The 22,910-nt window shown below is 45.5% G+C and overlaps 1 protein-coding gene across 3 annotated transcripts in view; it reads left to right on the top strand.

Moving 5' to 3' along the window:
* PKHD1L1 (PKHD1 like 1) overlaps positions 1 to 22,910 on the top strand; it is a 314,599-nt gene that overhangs the window by 33,973 nt on the left and 257,716 nt on the right. For all 3 annotated transcript variants that reach the window (XR_015050730.1, XM_085852211.1, XM_085852212.1), the window contains exons 9-12: positions 485 to 564; positions 12,460 to 12,502; positions 13,080 to 13,150; positions 15,709 to 15,819. Coding sequence is in view for 2 of the 3 variants with exons in the window: in XM_085852211.1 (XP_085708337.1) it covers positions 485 to 564; positions 12,460 to 12,502; positions 13,080 to 13,150; positions 15,709 to 15,819 (305 nt within the window). In the remaining variant the exon portion in view is untranslated. The remainder of the gene's footprint in view (positions 1 to 484; positions 565 to 12,459; positions 12,503 to 13,079; positions 13,151 to 15,708; positions 15,820 to 22,910) is intronic.

The raw sequence follows: 22,910 nt of genomic DNA, 5'->3' as shown, positions 1-22,910 counted from the left end.
ACCTATTGGCGTCACGTTTATTGCAATGAATTGTGGGATATATTCAGGTCAGTTTATTTCAATATGGTGGACATTAGACTGTTTTAAAGGAGAGAGAGGTATCAGTGGTACTCCTCTTTTGCTGTGTTCGGTGATTGCCAACAACCAGCCATTTCTGTGAAAGTGGTTGTGAATGAAAACTACAGAAAAATGCTCGAGCCATTTGGCTACCTCACTTCCTCAAATTCTTAAATGGGAAAACCTCGTAATGTTCTCAAAGGTTACCGTAGTGTAATGATAACAGGTGACATACATCCGCATCGGATAAAAACTCTAATAATTGTGCAATATTGCATTTTATACCCGGAAATTAAGTCTGTATTTTAGTTTTTACCAATGTAAAAACTACTTGATGTCATTGAGGATCAGGTTAGTTGCTATCTAGGTTTTATGGTTATAGTGGGTGGAGTTGTGCGAGGATGATTCGTGTTTCTTGTTGTTGCAGTTATCGGTTGGAATTGGGTGGGAAAGATGGTACCGGTGACTCGGGATACATGACGTGCAGGACAACTGGCACGTATATCGGTACGTAGACTGCTCCAACTCTACATGGTGCATTCCGTGCCAAAATATTTTACTTTTACCAAACTTTGCACACAAATCGAAGAACATTCAGTTGTCTGAGCATTGCTATTTGATGGGAACTCACTCTTATGCTCTATATGTTTTCTGGTCATCTTTTCTTAGCATTCAATATGACTTATAAGAATAGTGTGAGAAAAGAAGAAAAGAAGAAGAACGAATATCAAGTCATTACAAAATTTCTGATCTGAAAACATCAAGCCTGTTGAAATTCACAATTGGCTGTACAATATGATGAAATTATATACCCAGGGTCATATGCAACCTTAATTATAAATAAAATTAGAATAATTTTGTGGTTAATTTCATTGATTAAAGACCAGTAGCATTAACTGCTATACTCATTAAATGTTTGAGAAGGATTGTGAGAAACATTCTTGTGGATCAAACGAAGGAATGTATGGATCCTTTTAAATTTGCTCATCGGGAAAAGAGTGGTGTTGAAGATGCAGTTACAACATTGTTTCACAAAGTGTATGAACACCTTGAGAGAGAGAAACATCTTATTAGTGTAGTAGATAGTAGAAAAATCGTGCAAATTATGATACAAGCATCAAATATGGCATTTCTGTTCTGCAGGGGTTTCTGATCAAATCTGCCCAATTGGCCATTTGAAAATCCAAATTTTGAAAAATTTGAAAAAAAAAAAAAAACTTCAAAAAAATTTGAAGTCACAGCTGGCTGAAATTCTTGAAGTGCAAGTGAACATCCAGGACAGAGAACCAAGGGGAGATGCAGTCATCATTGATGTCTCAGCACTTATCAATGCCCTACCTCCACACACTTCAAAGATATTTGATGACTATGCCAAAGAAGACATCATCCTAAAGGTGGAATCCTATGGTGCCAGATACGAGAGGGTGGACGTAGTGTTTGATGTGTACAAGAAGTCAAGTCTGAAGTCTGAGGCAAGGTCGAAAAGGGGGCAAGGAATCAGAAGAAGAGTGGCAGGAATCAGTAAGACCCCAAGTAACTGGAGAAGCTTTCTTCGAGATGACAGCAACAAGACTGAGCTGTTTCACTTCCTTGCGGAAAAGATGTGTGAAGCACAGACGACATTGTCACAAAAGGAGAAGATGCCATTAGCAACACAAGGAAGTCACTGGATGCTGTGTCTCCATGTTGTCATGAAAAAGCTGACACTCGAATATTTGTACACGCCAGGGATGCAATGACGGATGGAAGCAAGTCCATTATCATTAAGGCTAATGACACGGACGTACTAGTCATAGCAATATCTGTACTGCCATCCTTACAGGAACTAGGTCTTGAGAACATGTGGACTGTCTTTGGCCAAGGAGCCAAGGCGCGATGGATTCCAGTCCATGAGGTAGTTTCTGTAATAGGGCCTGAGAAAGCTCGAGGGATCCCATACTTCCATGCGTTCACTGGATGTGACGTCGTGTCTGCCCTCCGTGGTAAAGGGAAGAAAACTGCATGGCAGACTTGGAACGTCTTTGATGATGTTTCTGAAACATTCACCAATCTCAGCCAGCATCCAACATTGATTCGTGATCTTGACTTTTTGAAGTTTTTTTTTTCTTCAAATTTTTCAAAATTTGGATTTTCAAATGGCCAATCAGGCAGATTTGATTAGAATCCCCTGGAGAACAAATGTGCCAAATTTGCACGATTCCTCTCAAAAATTGCTGTTATCTGCCCCACTATATGCACGAGGTGTGTTTGTGGATTTTTCATCGGCTTTTAATACCATTCAGATTCATTTGTTCATGGAGAATTTGCAGGGTCTGGGAGTGAATTCAAATTTGAATGAATGGTTAATTAATTTTTGACAGATGTAGAACAGAATGTTCGTTTGGATAAAACATTTTCTGATTAGGGCCTTCAGAAAGTATTCACACTCCTTGACTTCTTCACATTTTGTTGTGTTACAGCCTGAATTTAAAATGGATTAAATTTGAATTTTTTGTCACCGATCCATGCAAAATACCCCATGACAAAGTGAAAGCATGTTTCAGATATTTTTTATAAATTTACCGAAAATGAAATATTACGACAAATATCTAATTGACATAATTATTCAACCCCCTGAGTTATTACTTTGTAGAAGTGCCTTTGGCAGCGATTACAGCTTCGAGTCTTCTTGGGTATGTCTGAATCAGTTTTGCACATCTGGATTTGGGGATATTCTCCCATTCTTCCTTGCAGATTTGCTCAAGCTCTGTCAAGCGTCATGGAAGAGCTAGTACAGTGAACGGATCAGGATGTAACACACCTAAACAGGATGCATAACATGCATGCATGGGGTGGACAAGATGAACACAGAAGGAAACTCCAGGGATGTAAAACTGGAAAATTGGAAGGAGGAATGATTTGGGTGGGGTTAACAAGGGGAGTAAAGATCATGGTTTTGGATTGGGGACGATCTGAGATCGTGTTGAAGACCTGAAGGGAAGAATGAGATTGAAGAGGATGTGTAAGTTGATTCCACAGGTGGGGGCAAAAAAAGAGGAACGGATGAGTGGAGATGAGCAGTGATCCTGGATTTAGGTAATTTCACCAGAAAGGGGTTGATGGTGGACCATGTGACCCCTGTGGCTGGCTTTGGAGGCCAACTTTGAAATGTGATTTGTCCAAGAAAGATAATGGCTGATGGTGAGATGCAGGAGTTTGAATGACAACTTCCTCAAGAGGTTTCTTAAGAAAGTACATAGGAGGGTTTGCCAGATGGTCCTATCAGAGAGAGAGAGCGGTCGTGAGAGTGTGAGATTTGTCAGGATTGAAAGACGTATTCCAAGTATTTCACCAGCTTGTGATTTTGTCAAGGTCTGAAGAGAGCAAAGAGGTTACACCCTGCCTGTCTGAAGGATGATGGATGACACCACAGAGGGTGGAGTCATCAGCAAATCGATAAAGAGAATTTTCCAGTGAGTCAGATCAATGATGAAGATTAGGAATTGGACTGGGCTGAGAACACTGCCTTGGGGCACTCCAGCCTTGACAGGGAGAGAAGATGAAAGGATTGTGTTTGGAACCACATATTGGCTAAGGAAGTCAATGAGCCATGTGTGGAGTTGGCCTTGGATGCCATCGGCAGAGAGTTTGGAGAGTGAGGCAGGATGTTCGACTGCATCAAAAGCACGAGATATGTCCAGAGAGACGGCCCTGATTTCATGTCTGACATTAAAGGCCTCCACCCATTGTTAGGTGAGTAGAAGCACAATATTCAAGGTGAAGTGACCTGGTCTGAAACCAAATTGGTGATCTGAGATGCGGTATTGGACAAAAGGAAGGATTTCATATCAACTGCGATGATGGATTCCATTATCTTGCTGATGATTGGAAGTAAGCTGATAGTTGTATAGATATTGTTGCGGTTGTGGAAATTCGCAAACCACCATTCAGGTCCTGTAGGTGAGATATCTCTGTAAGTACATGTGTAGTTAACCCCAAACCCGTTGTTTAGAGGGAATAAATGTGATTCATTCGGGCTGCGACACTTTGAGATAGCCGTTTTTCTGTTCTATCTTTATTTTAAACCAACCATGCTCCAACCATCACACAACAACAACAACAACAACAACAACAACAACAACAACAACGCCAACAGCCACGATCTTTACCTTCACAACTCGCTCCCGCAAACATCGCATCACCACCATTCCAAACAGCACTATGGCCATAAACCACCACCATAAACCCTCCACCACCTTCACCTCTCTCCTTCTGCGGCCATTCCCGCACCACCTGTGAGCACCGACCGTCGGGCTGTCCTGGGCTCGTACAAGATGCGTGCCGAGCCGCGAGTGCAAAATGCGGCCTTTCCGAGGAGAATTCGGATCAGGAATGCTACACGCCCACTTCTGATCCGTCCAATCAGCAAGCGCGGGGCGGTTTGACCCCGCCTCCAGGCGCGTCTGTGTGGAATCGAGATATGCAAATTCTAGGATCAGGGGAGATTCACGCCCCTTTTCCTCCGTCCAATGGGCGAGCGTGGCTCCACCCCCGAGCTCTTCCTGATCCGGAAATTTGCATATGGGTTCTCCTGCCGGCCTATAAAGCGCTGAGCGCAAGGCGAATCGGGGCAGAGTTGGTTTTGGAAGAGCGGAGAGTGGCAGAAAAGCGGAGAGAGTTTTGGACAGAGTCGGGTTGGAGCGCGGAGTGGAGTCGGGAGGCGAGGGCGTCCCGGTGGTTTTCGGCAGTCGGCTGAGGAGAATTGGGGGAAAGAGTCTGAGGAGCTCGGGTCCGAGGCAAGGAAGACGGCGGTCGGCGACGAGGTCGCGGTGGAATCGCTCGTCACGGGACCCAAGCAAGCCAGCTATACTCTTTCCCCAGAGCATCAACAGTCCCCCCCCCTTTTTCCCCCGTGCTGAGATAGTGCGAAAAGGGGGCCCCGTTCCCACCCCACTCCAAGCAGTGCCAACGAAACCCGCGAAGGAGCACGAAGTCGGTGCACCTCCGCGCTGCCACATTTGCGGCTCATCACAAAGACACGGGTAGGACCCACCCGGTCTCGCGGACCTGACCGCTCTTTCAGGTCCCGCGCAAAAATTGGCCCACAGGCCCTGTCTGCCACCTTGTCTTTGAGGGTGGCCTTTTCTTTTGTTTCTGTGTAAACGTGTGTGTGTGTGTGGCGCCAGTCTGGTGAAGTAAAACTGTTAAGTGTTGCCGTGTGTCGGTCTTATTCGGTAGTATCTCTGCGTCATTGTTTCTTTTGTAGCATTTAATATATGTGCATTCTGTTTGGCTGTATTTGTGTGCTCTCTGTGTGCCGCAGAATAAATGTGCATTATGTTGAACTGTTTTCCCCTTTCGATTCGTCTTTTCTTTAATTGAATCTCCATCTTGCTTCACGTAAAGGGTTGGTAGTGGGCTTAATACGCCCGATAATTAATCGGAACCGTCGAGGCCGACGATAACACCGCTCGGTTATCCTGATAGTACGGAACGGATCGCTTAAGCGGCCCGTGTCCGGAGTCGACCTGCGGCGAGGTGCGATTGCCCGGTCTACCCTCCACGTGGGTACTTAGGTCGGTCGAGTTTGGCGAACAACCCTATCCCACGCAGGTGGCCGATTGGCACGATCGTGGTGAGGCCGAAAGGACCACCCGTGACTAGCTCCTGGCGTTAGTCCGAGAGGGTCACGACAGAATTGTCCGTCCGGTGGGCGACGTGCCGCGATTCGAGTCACGTAGCCGTTCGCACGCCGGAGGGCGCGAATTTCGCGACACTGGTGTCAGGTCGTGGGACACAAACCCATCCCCCTCCTCGCGACACTGGTGTAAGAGAGCGGGAAAACAAACTCTCCTGTCTCCAGCTAAATTCACGGGAATCGGTCCAGGGGTGAGAGGAGCGACCCCCGATTCCCTCCAAATTACGAGCGATTTAAGTTAACCCCTTACGAGAAATAAGATGGCGTCTCAAGGCGAGCGGGAGCCGAGGTTGGTAGGAATGGATGTAGAATGTGTAGAATCCATGGCCCAGGATGAGAACCCCGAGCAGGAAAAGTTGGTTGTGCAGGAACACGAACTCCCCCAACTGAACCCAGAGCCCGAAATGGGCGTGGCAGCGGCCGCGGCGTATGACACCTCCCCTCGCCCTCTCCGCCAAAAACCCCCGATCCTTGTCGAACCGACTGCACTCGACAGGATTCTGCAGGCAATCGCAACGAATACGCAACAAATGCACGAAATGAAAACGAAAATGGATACGAATACGCAACAAATGAACGAAATAAAACGAAAATGGAAACAAATGCGTAAGGAATGAAGGAAGAAATGAAAGAACTGCGGGGTGTGACGCAGAACATGGGCCGAAGCCTGTAGGCGGGCATGAAGGCAATAACCGGGGAGCTTAAAATGGCGACGCCACATGTGGGAGCGAACGAGCTGGGAAGGAGTGCAACGGCTGTCAGGCCCGCGGTGGAGGCGGGTGAGGACAAAATAATCGGGAGACGTGTTGGGCGAGGGTCGTGACGGAAAAAGTGACGGTGACCGAGAGGGAAAAATTAAATGGGGAGACCAAAACGTGTGAGACGAGACACAAGGTGACGACAAAGGAAATAAAAATAGTGGAGACAAGGGAGGAAAAGGGTGAAGAAGTGACCGAGTTGGCAGAGACACGGGAGATAGAGGATGAATTGGACGGGGTTGGAGAGACGCGCGCGTGCGCGCGCGCGCACACACACACACACACACACACACACACACACACACACACACACACACACACACACACACACACACACACACACACACACACACACACACACACACACACACACACACACACACGTAGTGGAGGACCATGAGGGGGAGCTGGCGGACTGGTTAGAGTCCCGGTGCGAGCAGCTGGATGGCCTCCTCCAGGAACGAGGGGAGGGAGTCTGTCCCCTTGAGGCGACTCACGACCAGGTGAGTTCCGTCGTGCTTTGCAAGGTCGAGGGGAGGAGTGCTGTGGACAGGTGCACGGAAAGCTTGGGGGGTATGGAGGCCCCGGAACCCCTTGTGGGGACACGAATCCCCAGTGTGGTTGTCCCGGTCTGTGTGGTATCGAGGTGTGTGTTCACGAGTGTGGCGAAATGCGTGCTGCAACGCACGCATAGCGCGGTTGCAAGGGCGTGTGTGAGAGCGACCGGGTGGGTGACAAAGACCCCGTGTGTGTATGAGACCCCAGGTGTGAGTGCGCCCCCGTGTGTGAGTGATGTGTTTGCGAGTGTGCCGGAGTGCGTGCTTCCCAGCACACCGTGTGTAAAAGGGGCACCGCAAGTGGAAGAGGCCATGTGTGTGAGTGAAATGGCCAGTATGAATGGAGCACCACGTGTGAGTGGAGCCGCGTGTGCGCCAGAAACGGCACGCGTGTGCGAGGCACGGTGTGTGAGTAAGGCACGGTGCGTGAGTGAACGGCCGAGTGTGAGAGAGACAGCGTGTGTAAGGTCGCTGTGTGTAAGGGAGATGTCGGTTGGCATGCGGGAGCACGCAGCCGCGTCTCCCGGTGTGAATGTGATGGAGTGGTGTTTGAGTGTCGTGACAAACAGGTGTGCGTGGGTGGAATGGTGACGACTATGGCGACAGAGGAACGAAAGCCGGGTAGCGGCCGTAGAGGTTTTGAGAACCGTGCGGGTTTACCCAGCAGGGAGCGCGAGGTCCGTGCTGTGCAACGCACGAGGCCGCCACGTGCTCGCTTGCGGGAGTGAAGCCCGGTCCGGAAACGCCAGCGGTGGATTTGCCGATCCCGCGGACGGACAAAGTTTAGGCAGGTAAACGAATTCGCGCCCGCCGGCGTGCGAATGGCCACGTGACTCGAATCGTGGCACGTCGCCCACCGGAAGGACAATTCTGTCGTTTCCCTCTCGGTCACCGTCACTTTTTCCGTCACGACCCTCGCCAAACACGTCTCCCGAATTATTTTGTCCTCACCCGCCTCCACCGCGGGCCTCACAGCCGTTGCACCCCCTCCCAGCTCGTTCGCTCCCACACGTGGCGTCGCCATTTTAAGCTCCCCGGTTATTGCCTTCATGCCCGCCTTCAGGCTTCGGCCCATGTTCTGCGTCACACCCCGCAGTTCTTTCATTTCTTCCTTCATTCCTTGCGCATTTGTTTCCATTTTCGTTTTTATTTCGTTCATTTGTTGCGTATTCGTATCCATTTTCGTTTTCATTTCGTGCATTTGTTGCGTATTCGCTGTGATTGCCTGCAGAATCCTGTCGAGTGCACTCGGTTCGACAAGGATCGGGGGGATTTGGCGGAGAGGGGGAGGGGAGGTGTCATACGCCGCGGCCGCTGCCGCGCCCATTTCGGGCTCTGGGTTCAGTTGGGGGAGTTCGTGTTCCTGCACAACCAACATTTCCTGCTCGGGGTTCTCATCCTGGGCCATGGATTCTTCACATTCTACATCCATTCCGACCACCCCCGGCTCCCGCTCGCCTTGAGATGCCATCTTATTTCTCGTAAGGGGTTAATTTAAATCGCTTGTAATTTGGAGGGAATCGGGGGTCGCTCCTCTCACCTTTGGATCGATTCCCGTGAATTTAGCTGGAGACAGGAGAGTTTGTTTTCCCGCTCTCTTACACCAGTGTCACGAGGAGGGGGATGGGTTTGTGTCCCACGACCTGACACCAGTGTCGCGAAATTCGCGCCCGCCGGCGTGCGAACGGCCACGTGACTCGAATCGCGGCACCTCGCCCACCGGACGGACAATTCTGTCATTACCCTCTTGGACTAACGCCGGGAGCTAGTCACGGGTGGGCCTTTCGGCCTCACCACGATCGTGCCAATCGGCCACCCGCGTGGGATAGGGTTGTTCGCCAAACTCGACCGACCTAAGTACCCACGCGGAGGGTAGACCGGGCGATCGCACCTCGCCGCAGGTCGACTCCGGACACGGGCCGCTTAAGCGATCCGTTCCGTACTATCAGGATAATCGTCGGTGTTATCGTCGGCCTCGACGGTTCCGATTAATTATGGGGCGTATTTAGCCCACTACCAACCCTTTACATGAAGCAAGATGGAGATTCAATTAAAGAAAAGACGAAGCAAAACGGGAGAACAGTTCAAAGAACTGCAGGGAGAATTGAGGGAGGAAGGAGAAAGGAAAACAAAGCTCGAACAGGAAAAACGCAAACAAGATGGGGAATTGGAACTACTGAAGCGAGAGGTAAGGGCAAGCCAGTTTAAAAGAGAAATCCTGGAAGGGGAGATAAGAATGGGAAAGGAATGGCACAAAAAAACTGAATGAATACAGTAAAAAAAGGGACGAATCGAGGAGAGTCGGCCTTGGAAGAGCGGAGAGTGGCAGAAAAGGCACAGTCAGTTTTGGAAGAGCGGAGAGTGGCAGAAAAGGCAGAGTCGGTTTTCAAGAGCGGAGAGTGTCAGAAAAGCGAAGAGAGTTTTGAGGCAGAGTCGGGTTGGAGCGCGGAGTGGAGTTGGGAGGCGAGGGCGTCCAGGTGGTTTGCTGCAGTCGGCTGAGGAGAATTGGGGGAAGAGTCCGAGGAGCTCGGTTCCGAGGCAAGGAAGACTGTGGTCGGCGACGAGGTCGCGGTGGAATCACAGGACCCAAGCTCGTCACGGGACCCAAGCAAGCCAGCTATACTCTTTCCCCAGAGCATCAACAATTCCCCCCCCCCTTTTTCCCCCGCGCTGAGATAGTGCGAAAAGGGGGCCCCGTTCCCACCCCACTCCAAGCAGTGCCAACGAAACCCGCGAAGGAGCACGAAGTCGGGGCACCGCCGCGCTGCCACATTTGCGGCTCATCACAAAGACGCGGGTAGGACCTACCCGGTCTCGCGGACCTGACCGCTCTTTCAGGTCCCGCGCAAATATTGGCCCACAGGCCCTGTCTGCCCCCTTGTCTTTGAGGGTGGCCTTTTCTTTTGTTTCTGTGTAAACGTGTGTGTGTGTGGCGCCAGTCTGGTGAAGTAAAACTGTTAAGTGTTGCCGTGTGTCGGTCTTATTCGGTAGTATCTCTGCGTCATTGTTTCTTTTGTTACATTTGATATATGTGCATTTTGTTTGGCTGTATATGTGTGCTCTCCGTGTGCCACGGAATAAATGTGCATTATGTTGAACTGTTTTCCCGTTTCGCTTCGTCTTTTCTTTAATTTAACCTCCATCTTACTTCACGTAAAGGGTTGGTAGTGGGCTTAATACGCCCGATAATTAATCGGAACCGTCGGGGCCGACGATAACACCGCTTGGTTATCCCGATAGTACGGAACAGATCGCTTAAGCGGCCCGTGTCCAGAGTCGACCTGCGGTGAGGTGCGATCGCCCGGTCTACCCTCCGCGTGGGTACTTAGGTCGGTCGAGTTTGGCGAACAACCCTATCCCACGCGGGTGGCTGATTGGCACGATCGTGGTGAGGCCGAAAGGCCCACCCGTGACTAGCTCCCGGCGTTAGTCCGAGAGGGTCACGACAGAATTGTCCGTCCGGTGGGCGACGTGCCGCGATTCGAGTCACGTGGCCGTTCGCACGCCGGCGGGCGCGAATTCGCAACAATATTTTAATCTTCATAAGGATAGTCTGTTTTTGTTTTATCAGGCTGTAATCCAATTTGTTGTAACATTTTGTAGTATTTTATGGTACAATGCACTATCTCAAGATAACAGAAGGAAATTAGATAGAGTAGTGAGAACAATTCGTTTGGTGATTGGCAACGATGTTAAATATTTATAAGTTTTACGTAAAGATGCCATTAATAGGAAATCTCTGACTATGATTGATGATTTAGATCATCCTCTCCATTCTTGTAGAGTTTTTTTATCGGTCAAGAAGTATTTGACTTCCACAGGTTAAAATCACAGTAGATTTAGAAATTCTCCTTCGTTTTGTGCTGCCAGGCAACAAAACGACTCCTTTTCTCGATAAATTTAAATAAGTTGTTGCTGGTGGAGATCTGCTGTTTGAATTATTAATTTGGTATTTCCAAAGAACATATATATATAATATATATATATATATATATATATATATATATATATATATATATATATGTGTGTGTAATGTTGTTTTTATGACATCCATTTTTGTTTTTGATGATGAAGTTTGAACTGTTTTATATGACAGTTGTTTTAAGATTCCTCAATTGGTTTATGGAAGTGGATGTGTGAGTGTTTTACTCAAAGGTATTCAAGTGCCATATGGAGTAGATTTATTGTTCATTTGTTTATTGCACAAAATGACTGGGAAGATGTATTTCGTGTTTTTGCATGATCAATAAACCCATCAATCAATCAATCAACCAATCAAATGGGCACACAAGTCCGGCTACATTGTGGTCACTGCTTTGGTGGGTTTGATTTCCATAGTTTCTGAGAGCAGGATTTTGGTCTCTTTGTCGATATATCAGTGTGGAAACAACCATCAGCCTTGGCCGGATGTTTGTCAGGAAAATTGTGGCAATCCCACATGCTCTTCTAGCCTGACAATCCCACATAAAGGGACATCGAATATGAAGCCCCCAGTCAGCATTCTCCCTCCTCTTCCCCCATTATCTTTACTCTGTAATTAATATTGTACTGGAGATCTCATAGATTCAGCTGAAAGTGCATTACAATAAAGTGAGAATTAAATATTGGAGGATTAACTATGTTTCCCACTCATTCCTCATCAGGCCTCTTAAAGTGTGGCATTATTTATGATACAAGTTGCCCAACTGACTATCAATATAATGAGAACCCTTAATAATGTTGCATTTTCACTTTCGGTGACTTAGAGCTTTGATATAAATTTGTTGTACAAACAATTTACAGTACTATTACCGGGCCCCAATTATTCCCATCTTATTGGGGGATCAGCCAGGGAAAATATTTGGTTCAAGTCTTTCCTGAAGATTTCCAGGCCTCATGTTAAACTGAAGGTGATATGGGAAAGAATTTGTATGAAGAACCTAAGTCCTGCTTTTCAATTTTAGCAATGATGCATCACCCTGCAAGCGACACACCAGGGTGACAATTTATAGCTTAGTTGAGATTCGAGTCCAGATGACACAACTCAAAGGCCAGTCTGCACAACTCCAAGCTACCCTGCTCGTCTTAAACAATATACTGTAGCATATTAAAAAAAACAAATGCACCCTCAAAGACAATGGTATTTGTAACCTTTTTAACACTCTGTCACCTTTTTCTTCCATTAGCCTTGATCTTGTATCAAAACAAAATGCAACTTCTCAGGCTGCTATTAGGATAACATTTAAACACAGTGCTTTCATTTCGTCAAACATTCATCTTAGGTTTATCAGTTTGCAAATCTGGAGGCAAAACTGAATTCCGTTGAACCTTTACCACATGTAACTGTTTTCATTTTAATGAAACTTGATTTCTATTTTAACCTCAGCAGGTTCCTGTTGTATATGCTTATCGTGTGATGTCTATTTCGCAGGTCACCTGAACTTTAGCTTCATACTGAGTGAAGATTATGGCAGGTAATGCATTTTATAACATTTTTTGACCTAAATGTTACACAATGATCAACCAAACTGAGGTTGGCATGTTAAGTCTATCTGAGCTTTGGTTAATGATGCAAATATCACAAGTTCAATCAACCATGTGTTGTGGTGATCTGTTCAGTGTTTCCCAATGTCCTTGTCATTCTTGTAGAAGTACACCGATGTTTTTCCATTTCTTTCAAAAAGATTTTAAACTTTTGAAATTTTTCCCTATGAATCATGAACCACCGGGAACCTACCCCCTTTTTCCCCATTGAACCAATGCCCCATTCGCAACATTTTCCAGTAACGTGTCCCCCACAAATGTCGGGGTCCGATGGTATATCGATGAATTATTTGTGTCATCATAACCAATGTCTGTTAAGAGTATTATTTTGCACCAAAATCTGTTGGAGGATTGCTTCGTGGAAATCAACTCAAATGTTACATCCAATTATTCCCGACCATTTGCAATAACAAGCTTTCAATGCAGTGATTTGTAATATCATCATGTTTTATAACGCACACATTTGGTGTTTCCCCTTTTTCTTAAAGTTATCGGATCCTTTTGCAGATCTTTACCAGAAAAACAGACCTTTCTCCTTTCCTCTACGAATAAGCTTTCCATGTTCCAGACCTATGCAGGTGGGTGTTGCTTGTTGTGATATGTGGGTGTGTCGGGTTTCCATCTTGTCACTGTGAAATGTAATTTGGCATGTAATTGCAGAGCTCGGTTTTTAAGGGTTTTCAAACTTTAGAAACATTCTGAGTGAAAAGGCCTGTTAAGTGCTTGTGTGCACGAATCTGTGACGTGCGAGTACATGTACGTGTTTTGGGGGGGGGGGGAGGGGGGTTTCCATTCCTCACTTGGTTTATCTGAAATTGTAGGGCAATGCATTCTACTCTATCAGGGTGTTTGACTAACTCTGTCCACTGATGTTTCTCAACTCTTACATTGTTGAAATCACGACTTGAAATCTGTGGATGCATTTTTTTGATTTGTGTACTCGTGGAGTAGTTTGAACACAGAACGGACCAGGACGTAACAAAACGAAAAGAACAGTGGGAAGATTTATTGCTGCTCCGGACATTGCCTTTTGCTTGGCCATCATTATCTCCAAAAAATATTTCCACCGTTTTTGTCACCAGGGACTCGCTTGCAGCTCGAGGCCTGCCTGTTTCCCAAATTTCCATATCACGTTTACGTAGCTTGGCCCGTTATCCTTCCATCACTTGTGTCAGGAGTTTAAACATGTGTTTTGTCAATGACTGTTATCGTCTCAGACAATAATGTGGAAAAATCATCCCAGGGTCCCGAAATGTTACAAGCTATCCTCCAGACTAGGGTTTATCTTTGACCTTGACCCAACACAACCAGCCTGGATAACACTTTATATTGTGATTTATTTATTTATTTATTTATTTATTTTTAAACCAAGTTGTGACATATTTTGCAAAATAAGGTGTATGCATATAATTCTGATTTTAGAAAATATGCATGATCATCCATAAATTCATTAATTGTCGTGCTACATTGCTAAATTTGGAATCAAAATGACTGGGTTAATGAGGCCGATGTTAATAATCAATATGTACTCGCGATACCCGTGCACATGCACGGGATAGCAGTACAACATAGCTGGTAGCAGACGACAGACCGTACACGGGGAATGACAAAAATACGCATTGTGCAAAATGCAAGTGGTACTATGGAACGCCAAGACTTCCCAAACATTGTCGGCATGTCCGCTAAGTGCCACAGCAATTTCATCGGGATCGTGTGACGGCGAGCTGAGTTTTTAGTGTGCAAGCTTGGTATTATAATATAGATATCAATACTATCGGTGTGGTTGACAGGAAAATACAAAATTGGCCAAAATATAGCAAAATCTTGTTTGTTTTGGCTTCATGACCGAAAAACTGTACAATAGTTTCTAAAACTTTGTTATGTACACAGTAAAACAATTGGTGTCACATTTTCATTAAACCTGGTGAATAATGAGCTGATATTGAAATCCTTCAATGGGAACCGATATTATGACTCATGTTTAGATTAATATTCACCAGTCAATTCATTAACTACACAGAATAGGACATGCCTTCCCTGTCCTTGCCTAATCATAGTCCGAGGGATTCTGTGATGATGGCGTATTACTTGTAGATAGGCTATGCTATGGCGCTCCTACACATCACTGACAACATTTAATTCCACACATGGGGACACGTGCACTGGACAATTTGTCTGATTCCTAATCATCCATCGTGGTAAATGGGTTTTGGCAGATGTCATCACCACACGTGCATGCACCTGTGTTCTTTGACTGCTTGGTTCTGCAGGTACATCTTGCAGTTGCACAGTTTTTACCTGCGACATGTCATGGGTCTTAAAGAGCTCCGTGTTGCGACTGCTGCTGTTGTTGTTACTGTTTTTGTTGGGATTCTTGTTGGGGTCGATTTTTGAAATGTGCACCTATTGGTCAAACAACTGCCAGACCCCACCCACATTTGTCACTTGACTCCACCCATCCCAGTCACCCAGACAAAATTATATGGCCACCATCTTGGGGCTAAGATATCAGGCCTGCAGGCCTCTGCTGATTATATACTGCTTGGGTTTGTTGCATCAGATTTCAATTGGCTTTATAGCATTACGTAGATTTTGAACAGCCCCATATTGGGGTTAAACAATCTGTGACCGTGTGACGAATCATCTCGTTCTGATATAACCGTGGTGGAGGCTGACATGGCAAGGAAGTGCCAAATTAATATTTTCATAGCGCAGTGAATATGCGTTTCCCAATCGGCCCGTTACCAGATTGGGACCACAGTGCGGCCATTCTTTCATTTATAGTACACAACATCCATGACATGAATTCCTGTGGTAAGGGGGCATCTACCATCAATTATGGGTACAATTTACCACTGGTACGATCCTTGTACCATCCATTGTTAATGCTTGAATGGTGATCAGAAGGATTGTTCAACAAAATGTGAATGGGTCACAATGAGGCTTTATACTGAAGAACCAATATAAGGCTTTACGTTGACTTTGTAATGATGTCTTTGTAAAGGATTATGATATCAAATCATATTCTTGAACTTTGAATCGACTAATATGTTGAGACCTACATGGTGCAACATCACAACCAATGGCAATCATTGTTTATTATAATCATAATAACCACATACCCGCCATTCCCCAGAGGTGCTGGGCGTCAGCCCCGCTGTGGGCAGCCAACTGGGTGGCACACTCCTTACTATCACCGGGAGGCATTTCGACCAGACGGAGGAGTCTGTACGTGTCCTGGTTGGAGGTAAGAGTACATTGCACAATCCCTGAGACAACACCACACTGTGATTGCCACAAGGTGTGTTACTCGTCTCTAGTCAGCAAAATGACTCGTATCGGAACCTCACCATCAATTCTTCATTACATGGTGATGGAGAGGTAGGACCGATTTGTGTAGTTTTTGTTAAGCAGTGGCATATTAACTACAACATCGAACAACTTTGCCCTTATCAGCACACCTGGACTTAGTTCGGTGAGCTTATGCGATCAAGCAGTGTCCGTCGGCGATTGAGTCAGTCAGTCATTCAGTCAGCCAGTCATTCGGTAAATACTTCAGTCATTATCGCTTGAGACAAACAGTTTATTTTGATGAAACTTGCCCACAAGCTTCATAATGTTATGCCTAATGAAGGTGTATTGATCACATCAAAATCTCTGCTCATTGAGAGGGTCTCCAGGGGAGTTTTGACTCCCGCCCCCTCCCTAAAATAGATATGTGCTTTCTTCTCCGAAACTACACATACGATTTTGATGAAACTTGACCACAACTTTCATCACTCATGCTGCATCAAAGTATATCAACTGCATCAAAATGTAAGATTAAAGGGATCTACGGATGGGGGACTTGGGGGGGGGGGTTGAGGGATTGACACCACAGAATAGGTATTTGCTCTCTTCTCTGAAATTACACACACAATTTCAATGAAACTTGACTATAACCTTCATCACCTGTGATATACCAAAGTTTGCTCACGGCTTTAAAAAAATCAGGATCTCAGGGGTTCTGGGGGGGGGGGGGTTGAGTGACTGTTGCTCCTGTTCCAGCTGAGCTTCAGGGCACACAGTGTCCTTTTGAACAGCCAGTTCAAGCCAGCCAGGCATAGTCCAGCTTCATTTTTACTATCACTATCCTCAATTCTAAGTCCAATATACCATTATAGATGCATTTCTGAACTTCTCGTACCCCCTCACATTGTCCATTTTCACTGTTCACCAATATCAATGCATGCATTAGCAGGGCCATTTATGTTGGGGTTGTTTGAGTCAGCGGTGAGTCAGTGAGGCCACTGGAAATCAGGCCTATATTTTATGACTGAAGAGACTCAGTAAATGCACAGTGCCAAATTGGTGGAATTTATTTGTCCTGTTGGAGGATCGATGGGACGATGTGATGTGACTTTTAGTTTGTGTAATTGTATAAATATATCAATGCAAGAGAAGTTTGAGATGAGATGTGAAAAATGAACGATCACAATCTCATTAATTTCAGATTTATATCTGACATTAACGAGAGGCGTTTGCTTGGAAATTGACCTGAAAGTTGTGGAGAAATCTGTTTTAATTTGTGCCAGCAGTTTTTATGGAGTTTTAAACAGCTTAAGGCAAAATTTTCATTTTCATATTATCTGGAAAGACAGTTTGGCACAACTTGTTACTTGCAAAATCGAAGATTTTTTTCAAAGAATATTGATTGGTCAGTCGATTTTGTTATTCCGTCTGTTTGTCTGTTTATCACCTACAGGTCACAATTCTAAACCGATCATCATGAAACTTTACCAAGTTGTACAGGTAGTCTCAACTGAGAAGTCTATTGATTTAAGGTCTAAGGTTTAAGGTCAAAGGTCATCTTGAGGTCAAATTTCTAAAATCGTCATTTTTCATCTGATTGACTTGAAAATTAAACAGCAATTTCATCGTATATTACTGAATTTGGAAACCTACTATTTTTGAGATTTAAAAGGTCAAAGGTCAACTCAAGGTCAAACTTCGAAAATCATCAATTTTCAACTTGAAAATTGTCAATTTACATCCTTTTAACTTGAAAGTTGAACAAGATTTGCATAGTCCATCACTGAATTGGGAAAGGAACTATTTTTGAGGTCAAAGGTCAACTCAAAGTCAAACTTCTAAAATCATCAACTTTCAAGTGAAAAATTGTCATTTTTCTTCCGATTGACTTGAAATTTGAACAGCAATTGCGTAGTGCATCACTGAATTGGGAAACCAACTATTTTTGAGATCAAAAGGTCAAATGTCAACTCAAGGTCAAACTTCTTAAATCATATTTCATCTGAAAAATTGTCAATTTTCATCCGATTAGCCTGAGCTTTGATTAAAATTGTCAATTTTAATCTTAATGAAATGGACAATTTGATGTATCCATGGCAACCTTTGGAAAGGGGCGTGGATTGTCCAAGTATTGTGCTCTGCACAATGACGTTTTCTTGTTTTTTTTTGTTTACTGGCTGACAAACTTGCTTTGTCAGCTGCCCATAACATACCCGCTTGGCCTTTCCATAATACAACAATTCCAGTCAGTTTTCCACTTGCTCACCTTTGTTCTGCCCCTGATAAAACACCAATGAATGGTTGTTGATACTTTGGCTGAATGTATTCTCAGGCTACCATCTGAGAAAGCATTTCAAAAACTTGCACATATCCTCCCAAATATGTCTGTGAGTACCAAGTAGGCTAGGTTTATTGCCATTCTAATGACTTTCAGTTTGTATTTTTATTTCACGTATTTTATGTGTGTTTATCTATGAATAATGTGTTATATATATATATATATATATATATATATATATATATATATATATATATGTATTTATGTATGTTCCCAAAATACAGCCAAAACGGTACATGATAGTGCAAAATTTTTCGGTCCACCTTACCCACCACTCTCCAGTGGTGTGCATTGTCAATTTTGATTCAAATCGGGCAACGAAAAAAGTTCTTAAAAAATCAATTTCCGATTCAGTCAAGTACTCTTCCGAAGAATTTGATCAATGTAAACAACCTCAGCGATATAGTTCGCTGGAACGATCTTTTTTATCAACCGCTGTCACGATGGGAACCCAACGGGTTCACAGTTCATCTCGTGTATATATATATATATATATATATATATATATATATATATATATATATATATATATATATATATATATATATATATATATATATACACACACATATATAGCCTGGTGTGTTGGCGCAGCGGCTTGGGATCCAAAAGGTCCTGAGTTCAAGCCCCCTTGGGCCACTGAATTAATACACCAGGGGGTTGACTCAGCCTGTCATCCTTCTGAGGTCAGCGAAATGAGTGCCAGTGTACTGGGCCGGTGTATACCCCGGTTAAAATAGGTGTACCATATCCCTGTGTCGTAAGAGGCGACCAGGGTTGTCTGGAAGGGCATCCGGCGTAAAACATGTGCCAAATCACGATGCGGATCATACGGATGTTCCGCTGTGGCGACCCCTAACGGGAGCAGCCGAAAGAAGAAGAAGAAGAATATATATATATATTTTTTTGAGGTTCTGTGAAGCCGGCACTCCCCCAAGGCTGAGGCATACAACACATAGTGCTTCCAAGGCAGTTATTTCATTATTACTCATGTTAGAGAGCCCTTCCCTCATGTTTCTTTGGTGTATGGGACAAAATATGCTGCAAGGGCTTTAGATAGGTCTTTGTTCTATCCTTTATTTTATTTACTTTAGTTCACACATGACCCCTCCTGCCTTTCACGCCAGAAATGCACGCATCGTGACAGAGAGCTTCATTAGAATATGCCGCCAAAACCCCGTTGAAAGCGTGCATCATTCCGCAACAGACACTTTGTTTCAACCTTCTCCACACTCAAACCACAATGCTACAACCTTCATATGACCAGCATAACACCTTCCTAAAAATTCTCACAACCTACACTCACTTACCTCATCATAACCATGACAAATGTTTCGATCACCTCACCACAACCTCTACAAATTCCACAACCATAGTCACCACCCTGGATGTCCACCGCTGTCCTTTGAGGATATTGGGGAATCATGGACACTACCTACCATGACAGATGCTTGTGTTTGGAACGATTTGGCATGGAGCTCGAAGCGCAAGTATGCGCTGGAATCCGTTCAACATCACCGAGATAGTTCTGGCACTCCACTCAATCACGACCCCCATTTGGTGTCCAGTGCATGTTCATGGCCAGAAAGCACTCCCGTGGGCAAAGTAGGTCATTTTCAATGTCGGGTCATCGCAGAGGTGGGGCTAATTCTTGGAAGAGCATCCGTGCACCAATGGGGGCACAGGAAAACGCCTACCCACCATCCTGATTCGACTTTGGGCTCCATCCTCACCAGGCATCTATAAAATACCCTGCAAAGGAATTGTAAGAGGTCGTGGTCAGCGTCTGAGTTCTGAGTCTTTAGCTCTGGGTGCTGAGCGAGGAGAAGAGAGTTCTGTCTTGATCGGCAACATGAGGCGGAAGTTGGAACAGAGCAGGTAGAGTGGAGCGCCTGGTGGAGGAGCGAACTGAGCACTAGACCGATCACAGTCATCCGACCATTCGAAGTACATTTACAGACTTTTTCACACGTCTTTGTGAAGCTATCTTCTTACACGTACTCCTATCTTCTGTCTCGTCTGCTGAGGATGCAAAAGAGGTAAAAGAGTGACCCCACCGATATGCACATCTTCCCATTTTCCCTTTTCTGCACCCCACCTGCATTTCATGACACCTCATTTCCACCTTCCAAATCAAATACCTTGGACACCCCCAGTTTTCTTCCCTCCCCCTTCCTAAGCAACTGGGAAGCATGGGCCCGTCGGCCATGCCAGGTACCATAGAGGTTGTCAACACCTTGAACTTTCTCTCTCTTTCTTCGCTCTCTAATTTCCTTGGGTGTGTGTGTCTGATGGCGCTTGGCGTGTTCGTGTATATAAGATTGTAGAAGTTCCTTGTATCGCATTAGCCCTGCACTGTGTCTTCTATTGTCTTTTTTGTAAATATTTGCATCTCACTCGTAAAATAAATTGCTTATGACAGACCATCCTGGAACTTTAGTCTGGTGTTAGGGTTAGCCAGGATTTATCCGACCAGGATAAATGTACCCAAGTTGTTCTGTCTTTACCTCCATTGGTCCAGCATAGTCAACACATTGGTTAACCGGGAAGTTCTTCCCCACTGAATTGCTCTTATTAGCCAGTGCGTACTCGGCAGCTCCACTCAGCTGCAACTGATATGATAAGTTAACTTGAGTACGCATCGAGGGCACAAGACCCCCCTTGATGCTGTTGATCCACTGGAAATGGTAACACATGAAGTAGTGTGAACCCTGCCAGGATTGGCAATACCAATTGGCGCTCGTGGTTAATCCACTGGTGCATGGAGTTATCTGTTCCCGGCGGCCTCAGCACTGGGTATTAGTGAGGAACCTGATTGCTTACCTTCATGGTCAAACTCTAACCTCGGATATCCAAAAATACAAGTGATGCAGGTACGAGTGGCTCCAGTCCATTCCAAGCGAGCAAAGGATGGTTTTACCGCTTCAACAGCCACAACTGTTTCCTCAACGTCAAACTGACAGGCGAGTGTGCTTCCGCAGACAATGAGGCAGTCAAAACGTTCCCTGCTCAATTTTGGCAGCTCATTGAGGATAAGGGGTACCTGCTTTTGCAGGTGTTCAATGCTGACAAGACCAGACTGTTTTGGAGAAAGATGCCAACGCAAACTTTTATCTTGAAGCACGAGGGGACAGCATTGGGCTTCAAGGCGGAAAGGACCAGGTATCTCTTCTCTTCTGTGAAAACACAAAAGGCGACTGTATGATGAAGCCATTCTTGCTAAACAGTTCGCTGAACCTTGAAGCATGAGGGGACAGCATCAGGATTCAAGGCTGCAAAGGACCGGGTATCTCTTCTCCTCTGTGCAAATGAAAAAGGCGACGGTATGATGAAGCCCATCATGCTGTACTGTTCCCTGAACCTGTGTGCTCACAATAGCAAGAACAAGTACACACTGCAACAAGTGGGAGGGCCAACAGGAAGGCATGGGTGACGTAGCAATTTTCATAGACTGGTTCCATAACTGTTTCATAACTGTGGAGAGGTACTTGGCGGGAAAAACCTTGCGTTCAAGGTTCTCCTGCTCATCGCCAACGCTCCTGGCCACCCTGGGGACATGAAGGTGGCTCCCCTGAAAGTGGAGGTGATCTTGCAGCTGCTCGACCAAGTGGTAATCTCGACTTTCAAAACGTGTTGTACCCTCTGCACCTTTTGCCGCATTTTGGATGAGATGAACTCTGACCCAGAGCTCACCGTCAGGTAGTGTTGTAAGGAGTTCAACACAGCCCACTGCATCAGCACAATCAAAGAGTCGCTAGACGAGGTGAGAGCCTCCACCATCAACGCCTGCTGGCACAACCTCCACCATCATCGCCTGCTGGCACAACCTGTGGCCACAGGCAGTGAATAACTTCAGAGGCTTTCCCGACAACACGTAGGAGAAACATAAAATAGTCTGGTTGGCACAGCAGGTGGGAGGGGAAGGCTTTGACGACATGGAGCCTGAGGAGTTGGCTGATCTTATCGCCTCGCATGCCGAGTATGCCACCGAGGAGGAGTTGGATGCCATTACTAGTTTCTGAGGAGGAAGAGGAGGAGGAAGCGGGCAGTGATGAGAAGGAAGAGGCATCGAGGTCCAACCTCACAGTGAAGTTCCTGGGTGAGATGCTGCACTGCATGCAGTCAATGACCGAGAGGCTGCAAGATGCCAATCATGAAGCATTACCTCAAGTTCAAGAGGAGGTTGCATGATATGATGCTCCCATACAAGGAGCTACATCAAAACCTGTGATAATCTGACAAGTAGCTCATGATCACCCATTTTCCCAACCCTAGTCCCTCCACCTCAGGAGCATCAGGATCCTCTTCTGCCTGTCCTGCTTCGCCTGCCTATTCTGCCTCTCCTGCCTATCCTGCCTCTCCTGCATCCCCTTTGGCATGTGACTCATCAGGACCCTTACCTGCTTCAGCTGAAACCTACAGAGAAAGGGTGTGCAGAAAGTCCACAACCCCTTTCAAAATTTTCACCTCTTGTTGCCTTGTAGCCTGGAATTAAATTACATTAAATCAAACTTTTTCCACCTTTATTTACACATCGTAACACACAACTTCCAAATGAAAACCAAATCCTACAAATTTCAGAAAATTAATTAAAAATGCAAAAATAGAATATCTTGGTTGGATAAGTATTCACCCCCCTGAGTTAATACTTGGTGGAAACACCTTTGAAAGCAATTACAGCTTTGAGTCTGTTGGGATAGGTCTCTACA

The sequence above is a fragment of the Eptatretus burgeri genome, chromosome 13 (assembly GCF_056783735.1).
Source record: "Eptatretus burgeri isolate ZD-2024b chromosome 13, Ebu_testis_v1, whole genome shotgun sequence".
NCBI lineage: Eukaryota > Metazoa > Chordata > Myxini > Myxiniformes > Myxinidae > Eptatretus > Eptatretus burgeri.
Note: the sequence above shows the minus strand (reverse complement) of the source record. Positions and strands in the feature narration are given on the sequence as shown.